The sequence below is a fragment of the Trichechus manatus genome, unplaced genomic scaffold, assembly GCF_000243295.1.
Source record: "Trichechus manatus latirostris isolate Lorelei unplaced genomic scaffold, TriManLat1.0 scaffold00030, whole genome shotgun sequence".
In the NCBI taxonomy this organism is placed as follows: domain Eukaryota; kingdom Metazoa; phylum Chordata; class Mammalia; order Sirenia; family Trichechidae; genus Trichechus; species Trichechus manatus.
Window position 1 is genome coordinate 640,665 of NW_004443966.1, and position 21,249 is coordinate 661,913.

The 21,249-nt window shown below is 39.0% G+C and overlaps 1 protein-coding gene across 1 annotated transcript in view; it reads left to right on the plus strand.

The window, feature by feature from the left end:
* The window catches only part of UNC13C (unc-13 homolog C), a 660,175-nt gene that overhangs the window by 491,504 nt on the left and 147,422 nt on the right, over positions 1-21,249 (plus strand). The window contains exons 19-21 of the mRNA XM_004374773.1: positions 10,684-10,810; positions 12,688-12,784; positions 13,471-13,614. Coding sequence (XP_004374830.1) covers positions 10,684-10,810; positions 12,688-12,784; positions 13,471-13,614 — 368 coding nt within the window. The remainder of the gene's footprint in view (positions 1-10,683; positions 10,811-12,687; positions 12,785-13,470; positions 13,615-21,249) is intronic.

Below are 21,249 nucleotides of genomic sequence, written 5' to 3' on the forward strand. Positions count from 1 at the left end.
TGACCCAAGCTATGGTGTTTTCAATCGCCTCATATGCATGCAAAAGCTGGACAATGAATAAAGAAGACCAAATAAGAATTGATGCCTTTGAAGTATAGTATTGGTGAAGAATATTGAATATACCATGAACTGCCAGAAGAACAAATCTGTCTTGGAAGAAGTACAGCCTGAATGCTCCTTAGAAGCAAGGATGGCAAGACTTTGTCTCACATACTTTGGACATGTTGTCAGGAGGGACCAGTCCCTGGAGGATATCATGCTTGGTAAAGTACAGGGTCAGCAAAAAAGAGGAAGATCCTCAAGGAAATGGATTGACACAGTGATTGCAACAATCTGCTCAAGCATAACAACAATTGTGAGGATGGCGCAGAACCAGGCAGTGTTTTGTTCTGTTGTACGTAGGGTCGCTATGAGCTGGAACCCTCGACAGTACCTGACAACAGTGTTTGAGAACAAGTACTCTAAATAGTGCAGAAGACTTCCGTTTTCTGTCATATTTAATTTCTTGTCATAGGCCCCAGGTGGTTTTCTACACGTTACTCAGTCTCTGTCTTTGCCATTACAAAGAATGTTAGGGTGACTTTGATTGTGGAAATCACACTTCTTACATTGCCAAATGCTATCGGCATTCCTTTCCTTCTCTCTACCCTCTTACCACCAGAGACATACACATTCATAGGAAATACACACACACTTAATTCCTGGCCAGTTATTTTCTGGAAGTTTTATTTTATAACTTCATATAGTGAGTGGTATTGATGGGGGCATTAAGAATCAGAACTCTAGCTGCCCAGAAAAATACCACCTGGACAGAAGAGGAGTAGCTATACAATTACCTGAGTCTGAGGCAGATCTGAGGTTGTGAGGGGCTTGGAGGGCAGTTTTGTGGCTAGATAAAAGGAGGTATGGAGAGGGAATCAGGATTGCAATTTGGAACATGCTGGTAGGTACTCATACCACACATAAGTAGATCATCTCTTGTCATTTTATATATCCAGTTTTTTTTTTTAAATCCCTACTAGATTCTTACCATGGGTTATTGATCAGTTTTACTTTCCCTGGGGATGTCAGTATTCATGTCTTTCTGTTCTACTTATGTATTTCGGTGTAAAATTGAGACATGCTACATTAGGGACTCCCACCTAGATGTGATTTTAAAACCATAAGCTGAAACCTAAATTATTAGGGCTGAAATTGGCATACAGAGAAAGGAGCTGAGACTTATTAAGCAAATGATAATTATCATTAAAGTATGAAAATGACCACTGCCACCAGTAATAAAATTTATCAAATATTCAGGATCATTTAATTACTTACAGGTAAAATATAAACTAAGTGAAACATCTTTTCACCTTGTCTTCATGACTTATTAGCTCCATTTCCTTTGTAAGTAATAGAGATGACAGAAAACACAAAAAAGCTAAGGAAATAATAGCTTAGTTGAAATCTACCAAGAGGAGAAATTCCTACTTTTTATATCTGTAAATAATTGATAGAAATCAAATTTGTCATTAAAAAAGAATCTCAAGTACAGGTTATATTTAAGTAATGAGAAAATGTACGGAAGCTATAAGAAATGAAATCCAGGAAGATTTGAGTCTTTTAATAAAAAACTACAAGCAATGATTTTGCAATAAAAGTTTTAAACTTTCGAGAACACGTGAAACTGATTATTTGTGAATGGTTTATATGAGATATATGAGATAAAAATTATTTTTGTATTTTACTGACAAAGCATTAATAAAAAAAATTTTACTGACATAAATAGGGCCTTTCTTTTTAATACAGAATATTGGATCTTTTAAGACACAGCAGTGACTTTTCCCCTATGGGAAGCTATAAATCAGCAAACTTGTAGACCAAGTCCAGTGTTGAACAGGTCTTCTATCAATCTGACGAATTATCCATGCCATTCTTAGCAAGACTAAAGAGAAATAGAGGAAAGAGACTGGGCAAAAAAGCTGGATATTACCTTTAATTTCTTCATCTATCCAATTATCCATCCATTCCACCCACCTATGGTTCTAAGCAGACAAGATAGTATGGGGTTCCAGATTTTATTAAATTGCCATTTATGTTGTCATTGAGCTTATCTAGGAAGGGAGGTAAGAGGTCAGCTATGTAACGGAAAGACACAAAAGCAAAATAACACCCTACGCCTCACCACTCACACCACAATCATCACGGTTACCCCCCAAGTCCAAGCTGCCTCTATCCATTGCCTCTATTACTGCGGCAACCTCCTCTGTGCCCTCTATGCGTCCACTTTTAGATCCCTAAAGTCTATTTTCCTGACAGCAACCAAAGTACTAATTTATAAATATAAATTAGAGCAAACTCCTCCAAAGTTATACTATAACCCTTAGGGGAAAGAAGCCCTGGCTCCTCTCTGCACTCAGCTCTCACCACTGTCTCCCTCACTCACTCTGCTTCAGCCACACTGGCCTCCTTGCATCTCTTTGAGCTTGCAAGCGCAGTCCTTTGCTTCAGGGCCACTTCACTTGCCCTAAAATGCTCTTCCAGGAGATGATGGCATGATTAGCTCTCTGACTTCATTCCGTTCTGCTCTCAGGTCAAATCATTAGAAACCTTCTCTGAGTCCCCTGTTGAAAAAAACACTCCCAACTCATCTACTCTCTTACCCTGCAGTATTTTCTTTACCATGAATATTTACCACTACCTTGCATTATATTGAATAGTTCCCATTGTCCATCTCTCCTCTCTTTAATATAAGCTCATCATAACAGGGACACTCATCTGTTTTCTTCCTTTCTCTGTTTTCAGAGTATAGAGTAGTACCTTGTTCATAGTAGATAATCCATAAATATGTTACATAAATAAACGAAATCCACATTTCAGGCCCCAGTTCTAACTTCCGTGGAAATACTCTGCACTACATCTATGGCTAGGACTCTGGATAAAAATACAAAGTAAGCAAAGCTTATTTTTTGTTTTTGTTTCTTTTTTTACGCCCTTGTCCGTGACTTGTCCATTAGTGCCAATAGTTTCTTTGGGTGTCTGGTTTTGACTCATGTTCCAGCCTGTTGGTCACGTCTCTCCTTTTGAACGCTCGCTACTTTCTTGTCCCTGTTGTTCCTTGTAAGTATCCATCTGTAGTTGCCTAGCAGCAGATGATATGGACTTGCCTTCGTACTGATTTTCGATTTTCCAAAACCTATGGCTCAGGCAAACTATGCGTCATTTTTCCAAGTTATACCGTCAAGTGATTTCTTAACCTAAACACACTGGTGTAGGTTTGTGGGTTTGTACATCTATACCAGAATTCTAAGTAGATACATCAGAGAGTCTATCTCTAAGGTATACCTGACCCCACATCATTCCTGGTTTAATGAACCCAGGAGCCTGAGGTAGTTCTGGGCTTCTGCTGCAGGACTGGTGGTAATTATGAGCAGGAATGACAACTACTAAACAGTTAAAGTTGCTTTTGGGATCAGTGTCAGTGATCATGGAGTAAGGCAATATTTTTTTTCATTTTGCTTGGCTCTTCTTCTAGTATTTTGCCAAGACTCTGTTATCAGAAATATGTCATAAAAGAAATTTATTTCTTGTCCTAGAGAAAGTAATTATATTTGTTATTTTACAGTCACTGATTCTTACTAAATTTGATTACAGTAATTTACTACTGTGGCTAATCTTTCTTCTTGTTTGCCTATTTTACTCTCTGGAAACGTCTTATTGGTCCAAATTACTTTTCTTAACATGTTATATATACTTATTTTTAAATTTTATTTTATTACTCCAAGCTTTATATCCTGTTAATACCAGAGGTTACTTTTGGCAGCCAGGATTCTGTTTTTTTTTTTCTTTTTTGTGTGAACCTTAGGAATGACTTCATTACTGAGCTAAAAGGGTGTCCAGGGGCCATAATCTTGGGGTTTCTCCAGTCTCTGTCAGACCAGTAAGTCTGATATATATATATTTGTGAGTTAGAATTTTGTTCTACATTTTTCTCCAGCCCTGTCTGGGACCCTCAACTATGATCCCTGTCAGAGCAGCCAGTGGTGTTAGCCGGGCACCATCTAGTTGTGCTGGACTCAGTCTGGTGGAGGGTGTGGTAGTTGTGGTCCATTAGTCCTTTGGACTAATCTTTCCCGTGTGTCTTTGGTTTTCTTCATTCTACCTTGCTCCAGATGGGGTGAGACCAGTGGTATATCTTAGATGGCTTCTCACAAGCTTTTAAGACCCTAGATGCTACTCACCAAAGTAGAATGTAGAACGTTTTCTTTATAAATTATGTTACACCAGTTGAGCTAGATGTTTCAGAAACCATGGTCTGCACAGCCCTCTGGCCAGTAATTTGGTCCCTCAGGGAGTTTGGATGTGTCTGTGGAACTTCCATGGCCTTGCCTTGGACAAATTGTGCTGGCAGCCAGGATTTTAGGTGATTTCTCATCTTCAAAGATGTGCTGATATTACAAGACGTTTATAAGACTTCTCTAAAATGGAAAATGGTAACTCTAATCTATCCTTATTTATTGATTTTTTTTCTTCTAATTACATGGCTTATCATTCTCAGACTATAAAAAGAACCCATGATTCCTATCTATAGATGGTTAATGTAAATTTATATTACCTTGGACAGGTGTTTAGGGTATACATGTATATGCAATTGTCTGAAACATATTTAGTTTAGAACCAAAGTTTCTAGGTGGAGAGGTGAGTACACAATATCTAGCAAAACATCGTATTCATCGGGTTCCTAATACTGCATTTTTTTTAAATTGGATATTCCTCCTAGACCTTCTATATCACCATCTCTTGGAGGTAGAGCAGCTCTGTCAAATACTCAGAAGGATACTTAAGTTGTTGTTTTGTTATTAGGTGCCATTGAGTTGGTTCCAAGTACAACAGAACGAAAACTGCCTGGTTCTGCACCACCTTCAGGATAGCTGTTACGCTTGAGGCCATTGTTGCAACCACTGTGTCAGTCCATCTTGTTGAGGGCCTTCCTCTTTTTTGCTGATCCTGTACTTTGCCAAGTATGACGTCCTTCTCCAGGGACTGGTCCCTGCTGATAACATGTCCAAAGTACATGAGACCAAGTCTCAGCATCCTCTCTTCTAAGGAGCATTCTGGCTGTACTTCTTCCAAGATGGATTTGTTCATTCTTCTGGCAGTCCAAGGTATATTCAGTATTCTTCACCAACACCATAACTCAAGGGCATCAGTTCTTCTTTGGTCTTCCTTATTCATTGTCCAGCTTTTGCATGCATATGAGGCTCAGGTCAGGAGCACCTTTGTCCTCAAGGTGATATCTTTGCTTTTTAACCCTTTTAAAATGTCTTTGCTGCAGATTTGCCCAATACAATATGTCGTTTGATTTCTTGACTGCTGCTTCCATGGATGTTGATTGTGGATCCAAGTAACAAGAAATCCTTGACAACTTCAATCTTTTCTCTGTTTATCATGATGCTGCTTATTGGTCCAGTTGTGAGGATTTTTGTTTTCTTTATGTTGAGGTGTAACCCACACTGAAGGCTGTAGTCTTTGATCTTCATCAGTAAGTGCTTCAAGTCCTCTTCACTTTCAGTAAGCAAGGTTGTGCCATCTGCGTATTGCAGGTTGTTAATGAGACTTCCTCTAATCCTGATGCCGTGTTCTTCATATAGTCTAGCTTCTTGGATTATTTGCTCAGCATACAGATTGAATAAGTATGGTGAAAGGATACAACCCTGACACACACCTCGCTTGATTTTAAACCATGTAGTATCCTCTTGTTCGGTTCAACCGAATGCCTCTTTCTTAGGACTACACTTAGATAGTCCTAACTAAACTGTGTGCTACCAACTGCAGGATAAAGCAGCGCATTTATGCAATAAAATGATGTCACAAATTAAGAACTGGATAATGACACTGTAATGATTACAGCAAATTTTCCATAAGCCTGAGATTGGATACCGAATACATAATTAGATATTGTGTGTAAACTAATACATAATTGTACATTTCTCATTAGGCATAAAACCTCATGCGTAAATACTGACTTTCAGAAGAAAATATATCATTTCCAAGTAAATGCTGGTAAACACCATTTAAGGAAAACAGTCATATTCTTCTAAACTGCCACGCTTTTTTTTTTTTTTAATTGTACTTCAGGGGAAGGCTTACAGAACAAATAGTTTCTCATGAAACAGTAGTATACATGTTGTTTTATGACATTGGTTAACAACCCCACAACATATCAACCCTCTAACTTCTCAACCTTTTTTTTTTTGGTGAAAATACACATAGCCAAAGATACACCATTTCAAAAATTTCTACATGCACAGTTCAGTGACATTGACTATGCTCTTCCAATTGTAAATTGCCACGCTTTTTGCTTGTACGTTTTTAATGAAGCATTTTTATTCTGTTGGTAAAATATATTTTGCATTGAAATTCAAAGATTAAATCTTGTACAAAATTATTATACTGCAGTTTGGAGAACTAATTAAATGTTTTATTTTGTAAATGTAGTGACCTATTTGAATCTTTGCTGCCAAAATTAAAAATGTAGGAGGATTGACGGCTAAATAAATTCTAGAAGAGTAATTCACATCATGTAAGATAAATGCATTTTATCAACCTAGTTTACCACCAAGAAGAAGGTAATTGGAGTAGAAATAAAGGTAACTTGGACTATATTTTTGAATTGATATTTGGTTAGGTGGTAGTTGGGATATAATTTATTCATTTGAAATATCTCTGGTATAATATATAATTACTCATTATAGGAGGACTACATAGAGACAAAGGAACCCTGGTGGCACAGTTGTTAAGGGCTTAGCTGCTAATTGAAAGGTCAGCGGTTCAAACCCACCAGCCAATCTGTGGGAGAAAGATGTGGCAGTCTGCTTCTGTAAAGATTTACAGCCTTGAAAACATCGTGGGACAGTTCTACTCTGTCCTACGGTGTTGCTATGAGTCGGAATGAACTTGATGGCAATGGGTTTGGTTTGGTTTTGGTTATATAGAGACATGAGAAAAGCAGGCATATGAATTTTGGAACAACAGGTCACTTATCATAGAATTACTTAAGTGGTAATAATAACTACTCTAAATATAGTTGAGAGCACGTAAGTATGAAACAAGACTGACAAGGAGGTCAAAAGTGATATTAGTCCATCCACAAAGCCTGTGTTTTACTTCTATGACGATTCAGAGTCTGTATGTTTTTATCTTAACACCAATTTACCAAGTCTGATGAATTGGTTTCCTATGTGATGGTGTATCAATTCACAAATCAGAAGCAGAATGGGATCTTCTAGCAGTACTTGCACTGATATACCTCCAAAAAACAGGGGCAGCCTGAATGCATGTGTATGCATATACACGTATATGGTGTGCTTACGAAACAAAAAAGCAGAGACAGGAAGTTAGAAAGTAGAGTAGTTCGGAGGCTAAGTAATAAGTTGGCCTAAATCTTTGAAAACCTTGTTGTGACGCAACAAAATATTGTGTAGCCAGACTGCATAACGATGTCTGCAATACGAGTTTGCTAGTTCTCACTTATACATGTCAAAGTTACATCCCCGTAATGCTTGGAATCCTCGGTTGGATTTTCTGCATCTGGTCAGCAGATGAAGGAAGAGATAGCATAGGAGATACACAGGAGGTGTTTTAGGGGACAGAGTGGAAATAGCACACATGACTTCTGCACGAAACTCCATCACGTGGCCACATCTAATTTCAAGAAAGCCTGGAAAGTGTAGTCTGGTTGTGTGCCTGGGGGGAAAGGACATGGTTTGATAGGCAACTAGTTAAGTCTGCCTCGAATACTGAGGTTCGTGATGATTACCGTAAGTCATTACAAAAATGTCTAAATTATGTTTGTTATTCTCTGCTTAAGGACAAATATCACCAGTGGGTCTCATTATACCAGTGCACAGCCTTTCCATTTCATTTTCGCTTTCCTACAGATCAGACCTGTATCCCCCACTAAACTCAATAAACTCAAAACCTCTTGCTAGATCAGCTGAAGTGCGTTTTGCATGTAAAGATGTCAATGACTCTCCTGCTGATTTTGAAGAAAATGAAAAGAGATGGTACTGGTCTCCTGATTCTGTCCACAGAGAGCAGTTGATAGTGCATGAGAGATACGCCGCTGAAAGGGATAAAAACTAATTCCTACTGGTTTGCAAGCAATTCTGTAAGCAGGAAATCATTAGTAATTCTTATAAGTTTTTTTCCAGCACAGGAGCTGCTAAAACCCCTGATAATTTGGATTATTACATTAGATACATTGTTAGGAACTGGAGAAGGTGGTCTTTAGAGCAAAAACAGGTTTCATCTTTTAGAAAGAGAATTTTCATCTTCTAGAAAGAGAATTTTCATCTTTGAGAAAGAGAATGGTTATCTTCCTTACCTCCTTTCCCATACCTATCCTCAAAGGGGAGATTTGGGAAGTAGGGGAGTAGGGGAAGTGAATCGGACATATAGAAGGAGGGTTTCTTTCCTGGAACCAGTGAGAATAGCAGGAATGAAGGGAATGTGGACACATAGGGAGCTTGCAGAACCCAGAGAAATGGGTTTGGTAATGTTCCTAAGTTCTGAGCAGATCACTCAAATAAGAGAAGGGAAAGACTTCTGAGATTATTGAGAATTGGAGTACAAATGGTTAAGCAAATAGACTGAAGGCCCTGGCTGAGACACTGACCGGAACACTTCCCACAGGTGGATTTTACCTGCAAAGACCATACTGCCTTGTGAGGGGTGGGCAGAAGCTGGTGGGCCCTTTCCTTTTACTGCACAGCATAAATGGAAGGTTTCAAGATGGCTTTTCACCCAAGTTCACTACCAAAACGTTTAAAAATATGAATAAACCCGTTGTCATCAAGTCGATTGTGACTCATAACAACCCTATAGGACAGAGCAGGACTGCCCCATAGGGTTTCCAAGGAGTGGCTGGTGGATTTGAACTGCTAAGCTTTTGGTTAGCTGCTGAGCTCTTAACCACTCCACCAAAAACATGGTTGGAGAGAAGTAAAAAAGCCCAAGGCCTTCATTGGGAAGATATGTATCTAATTTCACAAAAGAGACACATGTATCTTAGCTTTCTTTATAAGTAAGAAAAAGAAGCCCTGTTTTACGCTATGTTTCTTCTGGTGTGAATTCCATCCTGTGCCCTAAAAACTACTATCGGCAAATCATTTTTCTATTTAATTGCTGACGTAAAGCGCCAAGATGAGATCACACCATTCGGAACGTAGCAGGTCGTGGCATTTGCCATATTGTACTGAAAGTGACTGCTGTACGTCATCCTTCTTCCCCAGGCTCTTCACACTTCAGACCAAGGGTTGTGGGTCCTTCACTTTTACATACCCAGCGCCGCAGACAGTACCTGGCGTAAGATACATACTCAGTAAACACTTTCGTTATAAGATGGAACTAGATTAAGCTTCCCTTCAGGGTTTTGTGAATGTGCAAATACTCTTAAACAAGGTAACATAAGTCAGGCTCTCCCCTGACATTTGCAAAGGCAAGAGCACAAATGTGTGTGTGCGTGCGCGCGCGCGTGTGTGTGCGTGTCCTGTCTCTCCCTCTTTCTCTCTCTCTCTTGCTTGGTTCTACGAATTGTCTTAAATGAATCACTGTTTGTATCATTTGAAAATGTTTGATTTGTGGTTGATGTTGTTCCCTTCTGTGTTATTTTACTGTTAGAATTTAAGTCCCTCCCTGTCAGGTCTCGGAAAGCAGGAACGCCCTCACTTTGTTTATAATGATCTAATTGTTTCAGTTAGTATTTTCAGAATTTAGCCTGGAATTTAAAGTATAGGATTGTATTCTTCACGTCAAAGCCTTTAACTTACAGGAGACTATAGACCTCAGCCAGAGCTTTTCAGAGGACATCTTCAACCTGAATATAGACGCGATGTTTTGGGCTTGGTAGTTTTTACACTTGTAGCCAAAATTGCCCGAGACATTAATATTGGAAGAAAAAAGCAGAGACAAATATGTTCAGTACCATTATTATCTCACTTCCCTAGTACAATATATCCAAATCACACTACATAGTTTTAAACTATACGTTTTGAGCAACAGAGGGGGAAAAAATGCCATATATTAGTAAATCCTGCCAAAGAAATGTCAAAAAAGAAAGCTACAGGGTGCAAAATAATTTTAGCTGAACTTAAAAGGTGAAGAAGAACTCATCTGGCTTAGACATTAGATCTATTTTCTCCTCTTCAACTATCTTAATTCTTTAGGTGTTAAATACACAGGCTAGAAATGTGACCTACTCAGTCACATTTCCAGTATAATCTGTGATTATGGCTTCTACTGTGATTCATATTTCATTCATGCTTAGAGTTTTAATAATATTCATGCTTAGAGTTTTAATTCTTTCTGGCACTTTGCATCAGGCTACAAATAGTCAAAATATGAAATCTTGCAGATAAATAGGAAACTATTATCACACTAGTACTCGTTGACTGCATCAGAAGTATCACCTTTCTCAGTAAGATATATTAGACAATTCAAATTATTTCACATTACTGCTTGACCTATGATTTTTTTTCTGCGTTTTTGTAAAATTTCAGACGTATCCCTAACAATTCACTTTGTCTTTACTTCAAATAAACTGCTTTCTTCCTTTTTGAAATATTAATAATAAAAGTAGATTGGAACTCAGCAGCATTGTTGGCAAATCAAACTTTATTAAATGTCTGATTTTATCTGTTATAGAACATGAAAATCAGCGGTTATGCAAGAGCACCGATTATATGAATTTGCATTTCAAGGTGAAATGGTTTTATAATGAATATGTGCGAGAACTTCCTGCCTTCAAGGATGCCGTTCCTAAATACTCCCTGTAAGTAGTGATTGTCGTCCTCAAGTGTTCTAAATTCACAGTCCTGTAAAATTACACCTGAGTGATGCAGCCCTAAAATCTTTTCACATACTCTTCTTTTGAATGGAGACGTTTCTGTTATAAAATTAACACTAAAAGATTTGCATGTCTTTGAGAACCATATTTCATTGTATTCTTTTACATTTTTCAAGTGTCTCTTACTTAGATATTCAACTCAAGAAGAAAGAAATACATAATAGGATAAGGCCAATATGATGACATTATTTCCCTATAAAAGTACTAGAACTCAGAATTTGTTGGGAAAATGAGTGTGCTTGTGTTTTGATTTATATAATCCAAGTTTCCTTTTAATTCAGACTGAAACATGTCTTAGAAATTCATATCTTTAAAATAGAAATAATTAAACAGGTACTTTTTATAAGCATGCCTCTATCAAACACACTTGTAATCATACAATCATACTTGTAATATTCTGCATTTGATTTTTATCATAATTCTATTTTATTCTATGGAGGGGGGCTTCTGTGTGCCAGGTACTGTGCCAGGCCCTGCAGGATATTAGTAAATTACAGACTTTACCCTGAAAGGAGCTTATACTCTAGTAGGTATTTCAGAACAAAATTCATGATAAAGCAATGTATAATGAAATAAGTGCTAGTTCAAGGAGCACAAGCTAAGTTCAGTAGGATTTCACATAAGAAAGACTCCACACAATATTTATAGATGAGGTAGCATTTGATGTAGACATAGACAGTTTGGTCAGATTATGGCCCATTAAGATGGGCAGGAAATATATAAACAAAATTATGGAAGTAGGCATATATGGGCTATGATCATTGGGGTATAAGATCATTCCAATGGGCTAGATGGTCTGTTTACACAATAAGTAGAAAGTAACATAGTGTGAGTAGATTTGAACTAGATTATTATAACTGAACATGTGAAACTGGAATCACATTCATCAGGCATCGTGGGGGGTTTAGGAGGCAGAGAATGGGGAGCAAGGAAAAACTTCAGAAGACGATGAGCAATGTAACGATGCGATTGGATCTGCCCTTACGTATACCTTTTCGCACAGAAGTATGTAAGATGGAATGGAATATTGGGGCAAGCTTAAAGGCTATAGTAATAGTTCATGTAGAGTGACTACAGTGGTAATGCAAAGGGTGGAGATGTGTGGGAGAGAAATTTTGAAGATAGCATGGACAGGATTTTTGAACTGAATAGATAAGGCACAAAAGAAAGAGGGAAGAGTTAACCATGAAGTATGTGTGCCTAAGCAGTTGGTGGTGTTAGTAATTGGGAATAAGGAGGTAAAGAGCAGGAGCTTTTCCCAGAGACTTCTGCTTCTGGCTCTATCAAAGTGGCTTGCATCAGACTAACACACCCACTGAAGAGCAATTATACAAGCTGAACCAAATGAAAAACGGTACAGCAGTCTGAAGACATCAAAGAGCACCCAAGGCATCCAGGAATGGACCAGCGAATGTCCCTGAGGAAGGAGAACTGCATTGACGTGAGCTCTACATCTGTCCTCATTTTCCCCTGGTGCATTTGCTAACCTGCCACCCAGGGCACAGAGGCTAAACAGGAGCAGTACCTGGAGCTCCTGGCAATCTCCCTGAGCTGGAGAAACAAATATTGGTGTTCCGGTCTACCAAGGCTACTTAGATTTGTGGTGCCAAGACTCTAAAGAACAGAAGAGCTATAGAGAGATGAACCCAATATTCTGCATGCAGTTCCTTATTACTAATTTGCCCGTGTATGGAATACAGGCAAAAAAAAAAAAAAAGTAGGCACTAAGTGATTAAAAACATTCACTGTTAATTATGTGCAAATGATACTTTTGTGGCAGTAACATTATTAATTATTTTTAGGTGGTTTGAACCTTTTGTCATGCAGTGGCTAGATGAAAATGAAGATGTGTCCGTGGAGTTCCTTCGTGGAGCACTGGGAAGAGACAAAAAAGATGGAGTGAGTTTAAATTACTTTAAGATTATTCTCAGATTCATTTATACTGGTTATTCTTGAGAGTCATTTATACTGCTCAGTTTTAAGCTAATGGGAATTGTTAGGCTCATTGTTATTAATTAGGCTTTTTTTTTTTTTTTTTTTAACTCTCCAATAGCCAAAATAAATTCAAAACACCATTTTAAAGAGCTGGTTAGAACCCTAGGGAACTGCTTAAATTAAGAAAAATCAGTCACCCCTTTTGCTCCAAAATACTTCTTTACTTCTTGAATGGGTCTGAATCTGCAAGTTAGCCTAGGCTTGTACAAAATTTGTTGGTGTCCTTGAACCTTTCCAGGGTTTCTAGATTACGAGCAGATACCCTCCCAGCCCTCCTGGAGAAACGGTCAAAACCTTGAACCACAACTGGTTCGTTAAACTATCCTAAGGCCTGTGGGAAATGTGAAACGGGAAAGAATCAGTCTCTCAATTCAGCAATGGAGAAACCAACTAGCAGAAGCCTACCCCCGTGACATTAGTTCCACTACACTTTCTGGAAAAGGTGATGAATGATTTTGAAGTAGGTAGGCATTGTTTTACAGGGAAATGAAGGTACATGATACGTGAGTTAGTCGTTTATGTGAAATAATGAAGATTCTCTCCATGCCCCTCTAACGTGCTTACTGGGATGATTTCATCTCTCGCCTCAGTTCCAGCAGACGTCTGATCATGCCCTCTTCTCTTGCTCTGTGGTTGATGTGTTTGCTCAGCTTAATCAGAGTTTTGAGATTATCAAGAAACTGGAATGCCCAAATCCTGAAGCGTTATCTCACTTAATGAGGAGATTCGCAAAGGTAAGTTAAGAGAAATGAATCCCTTCTTCTCTGGGACTGTGGCATGTTGTCATTTCCTGCCCAGAATCTGAAAAATGCTGTGGTTTGTCTTCTCTGAAACCATGACCCAACTTTAATTTCTTATTCTAGTGATAATAGCTTCAGTTGTTTACAGGGTTGTCATCTGGACTTCCCGTTTCTTTAATGTGGATTTGTCATCTTAGAAACCTATTTGTTATTCACACAAATGACTCAGCCATTTGCAATTGAAGAGATTACCATGGATCGTCAAATTATTTCTGTTTCAATGTGGTGCTTTCTAGTTGAAAGTAAGCCTCGGCATTTCGTATTCAAATTGGCATGTATTTTTTTAAAACAGACACTATAGTATGGTAAGAAGTGCTGGACTTGGGGTCACGAAAACTGAGTTCTGATTTCAAATTGGCTGTTCACTTGCAGTATGAATCTGAGCAGTTTACTAGATTTTCATAAACTTGGTTTTTGCTTTGACAGATGAATCTTGATCAACCAGATGAGTCTCACGGCCTCTTCCCCCTCTTAGAATCGAACAAGGCTTGCTATGCGCTTACTTCTCTGTTCAGGGAAAATATGAGAAATTAAAGATGCAGTTTTGGCCCTTCAAATTATTTATTAAAATATCCTATACACTAATCAAGATCACATGATATCAACTAATTTAAAATGACATCAAGAGGGATTCAGCCTTACGCATAGTGGGATCAACAGTAACTGAGAGGAGGGAAAGCAGCTGAAACAGAGAGGCTTTGTGGGAAAAGCGGGCTGAAAGAGCCTAAAAAGGAGACATGAGAGAAGTATCCTAAGCCAGGGGACCACAGGAACAAAGGGATGGTGAAAAGTGAGCATGACCTGTGCAGGGCCGTGAGAAACAGCCTCTTTGGCAGCGGAAAGACCTGTGAAGTGGTAGGGAAGGTTGGGAGAGTGAAGATGGGTCCAGGTTGAGAAGTTTAGACTTAATCTCTTGGGCAATTTAGAAAAACACTGAACGTTTGGAGATTTTTAAGCAAGGTAGTGACACGATAAACATAGTATTTTACACAGCCCTAAGTGCTGCCAACCATCTCCACTCGGCTACTAACTGAAAGGCTGGCGATTCAAATCCACCCAGAGGTGCCTTGGAAGAAAGGTCTGGTGATCTATTTCCAAAAAATCAGCCATTGAAAGTCTTACGGAGCACAGTTCTACTCAGACACACAAGGGGTCACCACGAGCTGGAATTAAGTCGACGACAATGGGTTTTACGTCTGACAGACCATAGGATAAGCCTGGCTCTGTGAACTGTATGATGGCTGAGGTCTCAGCTGCTCATTCAACAAATGCTTACGGACTGCGTAACTTGAGTGCTTTACTAGCCAATTCAAGGAATATAGTCACGAGTAAGCATAATCTCTGACCTCAGAAAACTTACGGAGGTTAAATTTTGGGTGGGCCAAACCTGTAAACATCTATGACAAAATCAAATGCTGTAATCAGGGCATCATAGAGGTTGGAAAAGGCGCACACACAAACACACACACACACACACACACACACACACACTCGATATGTATATATACACATATATATTTATGTTTATATGTATATATTATATATTCATTTATATGTATATTTATGTTCTATTTATATTTATTATATATGTATTCAAAAACCCAGTGTCATCAAGTCAATTCCGACTCATAGCCACCACCATAGGATTTCCAAGGCTGTAGATGTTTATGGACGCAGACTGCCACATCTCTCTCCCGCAGAGCCCCTGGTGGTTTTGAACCTCCCACCTTTGGGTTAGCAGTAATGTATATACATACGGAAATGCTGCCAAAACCTAGTTACAAAAATATTGTTATATTTAAAATGTACACATTTAACATGCTACCATTTTTAATCACAGAAACACAATGACTGCATAGAACTTTGTTTGGCATCATTATGAAAAGGCAAAGTTTGAGGTCCTTTTCAAATGGGAGGCCTGGGCCTGTCCCCACCATTGACCCTGGTTCTTAGAGAAGTTTACGTCTGTTTCACTGATAGATGGGATGGGAAAGGCTTCTTGTAGGAGATGGCATCTTTATTAACAACTGTGATGGGATAGTGCATGCTGCAGTAACAAGTAAACCCAGAAATCTCACTGGTTTAACCCGGCGAGGTTCATTTCCTCCTGGAACCTCATCAGATACAGTGTGGGTGACTCTGCAGGGAGCCCTCCATCACCCTGTAGCTGACTGTTTGTACCCTTAGAGCTCCCAGTGAGGAGAGAGCATGCGATTCATGGAGCTGGCTTGGAAATAGCTTTGAAGAACAGGCAAAGTGGCTGAATTTAGTTAGTAGAAAACGAGAAGCCTGTGAAGGTTTTTAAGGCAGATAAGCTGTCAGTTAAACTGTATTACGATATTTATCTGCCATGGAATATTTTGAACTCCGGTCTTTATATCTGTTAATTAGAGAGACTAAAATAACTAACCACTTTTTTAAGATCATAACTAAAGTTCGTCTATTTGGATCATTCCTAGAGGGGGCTTTCTTGATTCCAATTTCCCACTATGGTGAAATCTGCAGTAAATTCTGATGGAGAATTGTTCTAAAAATTCTCTAAGTCTTTTCTTGACTTGCTGCTGGGTTTTGGGTGACTGCCAAGAAAAGAATGAAATGAGGTCATTAGGGATAGTATTTGGAAAAGTGTGTCATGTGCTATTCTTGAAATTCTGTAGGACTTGTAGTGGAAGCAGGTTCACATGAGAATTAAAAAATCACAATTAATATATTTAGTAACATACTATTATAATCGCACACAATATTAGAAAAGCAACTAGAATCCACGCTCAGAGTGTTTGGGCAGCACGTTATGTGAGGTAGGAAACGTGGAAGTAGAGAGAGAGCAGCAAAAATGCTGAACAAGTTTCCTGAGACCTGGGCTCCAGCCCACCCTCCACCCGTTAGTAGCTCTGACCTTTCTCCAGCTGTGCAAGCTGAACCTAGGCATGTTGAGACTGGTGAGGGTATAGCTGAATGGACTGGAAGGAAGTATAAAAGGGTGAAAAAAAAAAAAACATCCCATTGAGTCGGTTCTAACCCATAGCGACCTATAGGACAGAGTAGAACAGCCCCATAGGGTTTCGAAGTCTGTAATCTTTAGGGAAGCAGACTGCCACATCTTTCTCCCATGAAACAGCTGGTGGGTTTGAACCGCTGACCCTCTGGAATAGCAGCCAAGCACTTACCCACTGCACCACACAGCTCCTTGTATAAAAGGGCAGGAGGTCACAAAGACGGTCATGTTAGAGTCCCACCCAGGAAAACACATTCTCTGAAGCAAGAAGAAACAAATTAGGCTCCATATGTCACTGCGGACATGTGTGTGTTTACTGGCACAGTTAAAAAAAAAATTCAATTAAGTAAAACGATTTTAATACATGAAAATTCAATACTCTCCTATTATTATTATTACAAGAAAATAATGTAAGAACAATGAGAAACATTTTCTAGGAAAATAAAAATCGATAATTTTCACTGAAATTCTATTTTATTGGAGTGATTTTTTAAAAAGCATGCCAGCTTCTCTATTTTATCTTTCTCAGTGGCTTACAATGCAAAATAAAAAACAAAAACATGAATAAAGTACGTAAATATAAAAATAAGTAAACATCATTCAAATTAATTTTACCAGTGTCTGCCTTTTATCTATAATTTGTAATTTCATTAACAAAGGGGATAAAAATGGGACTTTGTGATTAAATAATTAGCTCTCTCACAGTAACTGCAGACTGATTCCGTTTTTGTTTCATCAGATGTGAGCATCAGTCTCAAAAACTCTACCCTTTTTTGGGATTGGGATCCTTGTATCAAAATATACTGAAATCACGTGCTTTTTCTGGGACTGTACATTGATTTAAACCATCCCCTGAGATGAGACATATTAGTATTATCTGCAGACAGTTTAGAAGGTTTAGTATTCTAACGTTAAATTTAGAAGGATGATTTAAGGTAGTGTGAGGCATATAACGTGTGCCTTCTACATTTGTTTGCCAGCCGTGCCCTCCCCCAGGAGATATTTTCATAAGCACCCTATGCTTTTTTTTTTTTTCCCTCCCAACGGCAACATGTAATTAAAAAAAAAAAAAATTGGCATACCGGTGCTTATGAAAATACCTGGTGGGGGGAGGTCTCAGGCTGGCAAACAAACATAGAAGGTGCGTGTTGTTTGTGTAAAATACAGTATTCTTACTAAAGGTCCGTAAGATCGAATAAATTACCGAATGAAAAGCCTCAGATCGTGTAGCGGTAACATTCAGGGACCGTGATGAGTGGTGAGACAGTCAAGTGAAGAGTGAGTATTCCGGGGGCTGCGCTGCAGCTCTTGACAAGCGTGGGTAGTCTAATTTTAGAAGGAGATGCAAAAGAATGATATATTTAATATTGTTTAAAAACAAATCAACAGATATAAATGGAGCCAGGTGCTGGACAGACTATGGTAAGTGAAACATACATTCCTTGTCCTCTGGGAACCTGATCCTAACAACAGAAAATAATGATAATAATTCATTGAGCGTTGTTTATTAGGCGCGAATCCCCATGAGTTAGAATCAACTTGACAGCAGCTAATAGCAACAACAACAATCACTTTATATTGTCTCACTTATTCTTCCCAACAATCCCCTGAAATGGGTATGAGTATTATTCCTAACTTTCCAAATGAAGAAATAGACTCAGGAAGTTTAAATAACTTAAACAAGGCGCCCAACTAGTAATGATATGGATGGAATGCTTTTAATCACTAAACTATACTACCTTTGAATTCTGAATGAATCGAAAATCAGTGAGTTGGAGAGCAGAATATCACCATTTATTTTTACCCTTGAGGCCAAACTTAGGCATCTATAGTGGAAGAAATGAGGGATCTTGTGCTGAATCTTAAGTGTTAAAATACAGTGCTATAAAGCATCGAGGTCACATTTCTAATGCTGTCACTGAACAGATACGATGATCTTCTTATACTCCATGTGTTGCTCTGATAATGTAACGTTCCCTGCATAATGTAATGTTTCAGTCATAAAATAGGACTGAAAAGATGTATTTGGAACCAAGGTTCTTATCTTACTGGTCACAGCAGTAACCCATTAGACGGAGCGACTGGTAGTATTAACAGGGTATTTAGCACTCTCCTACAAAGCGTGGCATTAGCTCAGAAAACCACCGTTGCCTTCTTTTCAGTAATTGATGGCCGTCCCGCTCCATGCTCTACCAGTGGCTTCCTGTCAAGTCAGAGCGGATTGAGGCTAAGAGACACCTTAGTCGCCCTCCTGTCTGACCCTGTAAATGCAATGCAACGGAAGCACTTGCTTCACTGCCACAATCCTATTAGAATTTCATTTTGTTTCAGCTGATCTCTTTGAGTGGTAGTCCCTTGCTTCATTTGTAAACAGAACCCGCTACTCCACATGACTATCTCCTCAAATAAACGGTGTTTTATTACAGAACATGATGGAACAGCCCTTCCTAGGCTGTCATCCACTCTGCCTGCACTGCCCACACTTCAGAAGCCCAAGAGTCCCCCAAAGATAAAATTATGACCTGACTTCACAACCCAGACGTCTGTAAGTCCTGTATTCCAGGCCTCACTAGGTACCCCACCTTCATCAAGTTCTGTCTAAAGAGCCATCTGCACCCTGCTGCGCGTTAGTTGTTGTTAGATGCCACTGAGTCAACTCTGACCCACAGCAACCTTACATACAACAAAGAAATGTCGCCTGGCCCTGTGCCATCTTTGTAATTGTTGGTACGTTTTTGTCCATTGTTGTGGATAGTGAGTCTGTCCATCTCATGGAGCATTTCCCTCATTTTCCATGATCCTCTACTTTACCAAGCATGATGTCCTTTTCTAGCAAATGTTCTCTCCTGATTACCTGTCCCAAGGGAACAAGTCAAAGTCGTGCCATCCTCGTGTCTACACATTAGTTAGGATAATGGTTATCAAACTTTAGCATACATCAGAATCACCTGGAGGCTTGTGAAAACACAGATTCCTGGGGCACACGTTGACAATTCAGTAGATCTCAGATAGGACCAGATAATTTGCATTTATAACAAGTTCCCAGGTGATGTGCATGCTGCTGATCTCAGGATGACACTTTGAGAACTAATGAGTGTGTCTTAAGTAACTACTTACTAATATTAGTCAAGCAAGGATGGCGAGACTTTGTCTCACAGACTTTGGACATGTTACCAGGAGGGACCAGTCCCTGGAGAAGGACATCAGGCTTGGTAAAGGAAAGGGTCAGTGAAAAAGAGGAAGACCCTCAAGAGATGGACTGACACAGTGGCTGCAATAATGGGCTCAAGCATAACAACAATTGTGAGCATGGCGCAGGACCGGGCAGTGTTGCGTTCTGTTGTACACGGGGTCGCTGTGAGTCAGAACCGACTCAGTAGCACCTAACGATAACAACGTTAGTCAAAGAACCAATGTTTGGGGATGATTTTTTTTTTTTTTAAATAAAAGTGAAATGCAAGTGGTCCCTAAAATGACGCATTGTCCACTTTCATTCAGGTATACTTCCTACACTAATAAAGAAAGGGTATGGTTACAGTCAGTGTACTGGCAACGCCTATGGGCAGGCAGCCTTAAACTATATCCCATGTGGCAGAGCACTTTTCCTTCCCTGTAACCAGTTCTGGCTTGCTAACCATTGGCATTTGTAGAATAGTGGATGGATATCCCGGGATTAGTTGTCTCTAAACAGGAACTCCAGGGATTGAGATTTTCCTATGAAATAGAGCAAAGCAGAAGACCTTCGAGATACGCTGAGGATGATCAGAAATGGGTGCCTGTATCCCCCTTTCTTCCCAGAAAAAAGCAGGCTGTTCAGCAGGTCACCCAAAGCTGCCTGCATGACGCTGGGCGGGAGAGGGTTTCTGTGCTGCCCAACTTAACCTCGAGCGAGTTAGAACGTCTAATCTGCAACGAGTTTCTGAAGTTAGCATTATGGCTTTTGTTGTTTGTTTTTGCAATATAGTTCAATGATCCTACAGTTCACCCTGTTGTTACAAAACTGTAAATCGAGAGTAGTGTTCATATGTACAAATGGATTAGTGCTCCTTAGGTAAGTCCCAAAGTAATTTTCAGTATTATGTCTGAAGTGAAATGTGAACAGCTGCATTTGGAAGATACTTCAGGCTGATCAACCATCTGTTATCCTGGATTTATTGGTCTGGTGCTTGATAAGATTTTATCATTTCAAGGCCAACTTTCTATTTAAATGGGTGCATATTATCACAATACTATGTACCTCCACAAAATATCAATTTTCTCTCTGCACATTATCCCTAATTTCAGATTTTCATTGTGATTTTAAAGCCTATAAAACAAGTTCACAGTCACATTTTGTGAATTCAGTTTTGTAGATTAAACATCTCTTTTCAGCTTAACTCCTTGGAATGTCTCCCCCAGTTGATTTTGAGCCACAAAGAAAATTCAGAAGAATATGTTATACAAAAAGAAAATAAGGACAAGGCATTTTTGCCCTTGCTTCTCTATGAAAAGAGATGGCATATTTCTACTGTTTTTATTGCTTTCTCGCTTCTAAGAAAATCACATCTACACTTGGCTTATGACAATTCAAATTA